At 53.0% G+C, this 4817-nt stretch overlaps 3 protein-coding genes across 3 annotated transcripts; 2 read left to right on the forward strand and 1 right to left on the reverse strand.

Annotated features, from left to right (window-relative positions):
- Positions 1 to 437: 437 nt before the first annotated feature.
- Positions 438 to 1536, forward strand: MRS44_018227 (uncharacterized protein; the record flags this gene model as incomplete). Its single annotated transcript, XM_065616424.1, has 2 exons — positions 438 to 490; positions 726 to 1536. 2 exons carry the CDS (start codon positions 438 to 440, stop codon positions 1534 to 1536), a joined length of 864 nt encoding a protein of 287 aa, XP_065472496.1.
- A 611-nt stretch (positions 1537 to 2147) lies between these two features.
- MRS44_018228 (uncharacterized protein) lies at positions 2148 to 2677 on the reverse strand (the record flags this gene model as incomplete). Its single annotated transcript, XM_065616425.1, has 2 exons — positions 2148 to 2459; positions 2600 to 2677. The coding sequence occupies 2 exons, from the start codon at positions 2675 to 2677 to the stop codon at positions 2148 to 2150; spliced, it is 390 nt and encodes a 129-aa protein (XP_065472497.1).
- A 1019-nt stretch (positions 2678 to 3696) lies between these two features.
- Positions 3697 to 4512, forward strand: MRS44_018229 (uncharacterized protein; the record flags this gene model as incomplete). The annotated part of the gene is made up of 2 exons (XM_065616426.1): positions 3697 to 3699; positions 3748 to 4512. The coding sequence occupies 2 exons, from the start codon at positions 3697 to 3699 to the stop codon at positions 4510 to 4512; spliced, it is 768 nt and encodes a 255-aa protein (XP_065472498.1).
- Between the last annotated feature and the right edge of the window lie 305 nt (positions 4513 to 4817).

A 4817-nucleotide genomic window follows, 5' to 3' on the forward strand; every position in this document is an offset into this window, starting at 1 on the left:
CTAGATCCTTCGTGGAAGTGTTGGAAGGTTCCCTCCTATAGGTTTTTCTTCTTTTCCCACGAGCACAGATGCGACCCTATGGCTTGCGTCTACGAAGCCTCTGTGTCCTCCCAGTGGCGTCTAGGCCGACCTCTTGGCACATAACCTTCCCTCCAACCAACGGCCCCATTCATAAGCTCGCGTCGGTTTCGCGTCTATTTCGCCCACAACGACAGTCTGGCGACGCGTCTTTGTTGAGTGCATATATGTAGGGCAGACGCATCATGTCAGTGTCAAGATAAACCGAAGCAATACATCACGACAAAGCGGAAACGCAACGAGAGAGCTCGTCCTTCATTCTTCATGCGCAGACACATCTGCAATCTGCATCGCGGCAGTAACGACGGCAGCCTCATTAACCATTGCGTCACTAAAGACATGGTAGCCTCGTCGACAACATGTCCGACTCCAATCGAAACCTTGGACAGCGCATCCCCCAGCTCAACGCCATGTGCGCCGCAGAAACTGGTTCCTCTTCGGCGGGAGAAGCGACGGTCTCGAATCCATAGAGCGGGTAGGGGCTCATTGTATGATATCCTCCATGAACATAAAGGAATCCGGCTGTTCGTGCCTCCCAATCAATGGACCGACTTTCACACGAACCTTCTCGACGTCCGATGGCAGGAACTTTCTCCTTGCGACACACCTCGGCCAGTTTCCTCTTCGAGCGCACTATTGTCAAGCAGACATCTTGACCCCTCGCCGACCGCGCGTGAGCTTATCCATAAGCTCACGCGCATACAGGAAGCTCCTCCCGATTCAGAGCGAGCCTTGGTCACTGGCGCTATCGGGTCAGTCTTTGAAACACTTTGGCCCAACACATTCAGCCAGCCGTCTTGTTCAGTTGGGCTTAGTCTTCATGTCGGCACCTCCACCTTTCTCGATGTGGCGACCCCGGAGCTCATGTGGAACTTGACCTCGGACGCCCTCTCTTCCCAATCTTGTCCCATCTCGAGCCGAAACAGACCTCGGATGATCTGCTATATCGACATGGTTCAACTTGCCGCTTCTCGAAACCGCTGTTTGCGCGTCAGATCTGGGCCTCGAGGAACTGTAAACGATCCGGTAGCCCGTCTTCAGGAAGTAAACGCTCGCAAGCTCGTGCCATCAAGCTCCAGGCGCGATCCGTACCTTGCGGGTGTCTTCCTCGCCATGGCCCAAAGCCATTTCTACCCTCACTTATCGTCCAGGGATATGCAAAAGCGTCGTCTTAACCGAAGGGGGCGCCTTCCATCCTCCAGCCTCAAGGATGTCAAGCTGCAAATCCTCATACACGACACAGCCACGTCCGCGTTCATCGTATACACAGCACACATGACGAAAGAATTCTTGCGCAAATTTCACGACCCATTCAAGGCGTTACCGGATGACAGCGGCGCGGCCATGCCCGGTTTCAAGATCGAATACACCAAGCGTTCCATCATGGCCTTTCCTGGGTCTTCGAGAGCGGCTCGGCAAGGCCTTTGGGCAAGATGTCGTTGGCGTCTTCAACGCTGACGAGATGGAAACTTGGAGGAGGGCTCCGGAGGAATCAAGGAACGTAACAGGAAAACGGAAGGTGGCTAAGAGCAGCCTCGGGGAAGAACCAGCAGACGAGCCTGCCCATGTCGCCAAGAGACAGCGTTGGAGTGGGAAGGACTCAGCAGACGTTGCGACGTGAACTCTGGGATTGATGACAGCGTGGTAATGAGAGATTTATATATTTGATAGGCCCTGGGATGAAATGTGTATTAGAATCTAGCTGATTAGGGGAAATTGGAAGAAGTTGTACCGGTAGTCAAGACTAGTCCAGACTGACGGAAGCATGTGTAGGAGCATTGGGCCTGTCCGTCTTCTTGAACAGACAATGAAAAACAGAGAAGGAAAGGGAGGTTGTTGTGCCGTCCAAGGGGTAGGAGACTGATATCATGATGAAAAGTGCCCCGATGAGAGCCATTCGATTTCACTCTGCCTTACTTTGCATCCATGCTCTTGGCCATGACTTTCCACAGTCCACGGGCTTCCCGGAGTTGTCCTGGAGAGCCATCGTCACCGTTGGCGCCGCCAAGTGTTGACCACGTTTTGATCTTGGTGCATCATTGGTCTCGGCTCGGAACGCCTCGTGGGCATTACATCATCTCAGCAATCTTGACTTCTCTTTCGTACTTGACTTTCATCCGACTGACTGCGTTCATCAAAGCAAGCATCTCATCGCATGTTCGTTCAACAGTAGCCTTTCGATTGCCATCGCGCTGCCAACGCTCGACGTCACGGTTCATCTTGTCCGACCGACGCTGCTTCTTCTCGGTGTCGCTACAGAGCTTGCACGTACCGGGTTCTGATTTGGTCTTGTAGACGAACTTGAGTCTACACGTCTCGCCTATTCGCCAATCTTTGTTACACTGTTGTCTGCGTCGACCCCAGCGCCAGTAATCACAAACCTAAGGCGTCTGCTCAAAGAAGCACATGGGTGGACCAATTGGTCTACCAATTGGTAGATAGAAAAACGTGGGCGACATGTTGATGGTCATGGAAGTGTGGAAGCAGCACCCAGGCAAGGCGCAAGTCGAGCATGCCGCACCTCCCGTTCGTTACGACCGCCTTGCCTTGATCCGTTGCCGCAGATGGTGAGGGTCACGGCCTGGGCTTCTTTGAACATGGCAGGCTTTGAATATCTGACTGTAGGCGGGTCGAAGAAATGACCACCACACTCCCCATACGATTTGGGAGGTACAATTCACGAGGGCTAGTCATCATCCCCATCTAATACGGCTTCTTTATAAGCCCGAATTGCGTGCCATGACAACCCGGTGACAAGCATCATGTGCCCAAATCAATCTGCTACGGCCTAGAGCCCCTGATTTGCTCTGTTGGCGTCTTGGGTTCGGAAAAACCGGCTCTGTGACCGGATGGCTCGCAGCCTCACCCGCACCTTACGGTGACGAGAAAGGGGTTGGGGCTTGTGGAAGTTGGTATGAGGACTTCGCACCCTAACCGCAACTCCTTTAATCGTCTCGCTCCAATCGCGTCGCCCGAGCCGGGTCACCCAGCAGTAGTTGTCATCTCATTGAGCACCTATTGGTGGTGCTGGCACTGTGACCATTCTCGTCGTGCTTCAACGGTCGCTCCCATCCCAGAGGTACCAAAGCCTCTAATGGGAAAAGGGTATTCTACGAGACCCGACAACTCTGAAGAGTTTCTGCCATGAGCTTGTTCTCGGTCTTTAGATCAACAGTCCCCTGTAGGCATCAGCTGGGCCTTGGGGCAGTTCGTGGGGGTTGTCATTTTACGACTCGACCATGCCTGTATCAGTGAGGGTGGTGACTGTAAGGACTAGCTCCCAGCCGTCAAGGGGGTGAGGGCTGTAGAATCGATGACTAAAACTAACAGGTGATCCCACCAGAGACCCTGTGTGTCGCAGGTATATAAACTCGCTGTCCTCCCACTCTGGCATTTCCTCTTCCTCTTCCTCTTCCCCCTCACCAATACTTCGCCCTGAGTGGGAGGACATCAGGATTATCCTACCCACACCTCGCATAAACCACCTTCCATCAATCCTTCGTCTTCCTTGAATTTCCTTCTCTTCCACCTCACCGGCCTCTGCACCATCGATGATAAAGACCAAAGTCCCACTACGCAGACGTCGGCCAACCTGCCGACACCCTTAGCCAATTTATCATGGTACTTTTCTAGCACACATGTCACGATCAAGGGCTTATACACACCCAGGGACAGGGTATGAGCTTCCGCAGAGAATGGACTATTCGTGAAAGGATCTTCCTTATTATCGGGGAATTCAGCCGTCCAGGTCGCCTATCCCGCCAACTGCTAGATCACGCAAGCCTCGCTCAAGACCTTCAGGTGAACAATGATAAACAGGTTCGAGTCGAGACTTTGAGGCTAGCGACCCTGCAGAACGTTGATTCCGCGACTCGGAAATTAACCTGGGTCCTCCAACCGAGTTCATGGTTTTTATGTCCATGGGGCCTGTACGCCTTCGGCACTTACCCTATTCAACCAGGACTCAACACTATTGAGGCAGCTATCAAGATTTGTGCGGTAGCCAACAGCACTAGCATATCTAGCCAGGACCTCATGATTCTAAACCTCCTCCTCGATAGTGAGATAGACACCACATTCTGGATGGAGGAGGGCAAAACGCTCGAAATCCCGGGCCGCGAGTTGCTGACGATAGCCGGCGCAACAGGCACATGGTTTGGTTTTGGGCAGAAACCCCATCCCGGGCAGACTCTTGCAAGGTATTTGGAGAAAGAGGGCTATTTCTGCGGCCGCATTGTGAAAGAAGAGCATGTGGAGGAAAGTTCGACATCGCCGCCCCCAACCAGCAACTCGCTCAAGACTGAGCGGCGTGAAGCACGGCCACTGGCGAGAAGGAGAGGCAATGGCAAAATTCAGAAAGCTCATGTCAAGGAAAGTCGGGATATTAGAAAGCGGGCTAATTTCCGGCCTAGAGGCCGCGGAGGTTTGTTCTAGCTTGAGGGAAGGCTAAGAGAGCCGTTTCTGTGATGCCTCGCGTTGCCGCATTGGCGTGTGAGACCGGCTCCTTAGAACCTTCTTCTCTCTGGATATTTGAGTGATAGAATTGATAAATGATGCGCGTTGCTGAAGCTGCGAAGAGCATGGCGGGCAAGGCCGTGATTGTGGTGATGATTTGCATGAGAGGGTTATTGGCGGCAAAGGTCGATGGTAGTATGGACTTGCCTAGCCATCACAAGCATCGGCTTAGCTACTGGTTTGTGGCGACGAGAGGTTGAAAATGACGGCATCATTGCTGCCAG

Source organism: Fusarium solani (genome assembly GCF_023522795.1).
Source record: "Fusarium solani strain SB1 chromosome Unknown bctg00000015, whole genome shotgun sequence".
Taxonomy (NCBI): Eukaryota; Fungi; Ascomycota; class Sordariomycetes; order Hypocreales; family Nectriaceae; genus Fusarium; species Fusarium solani.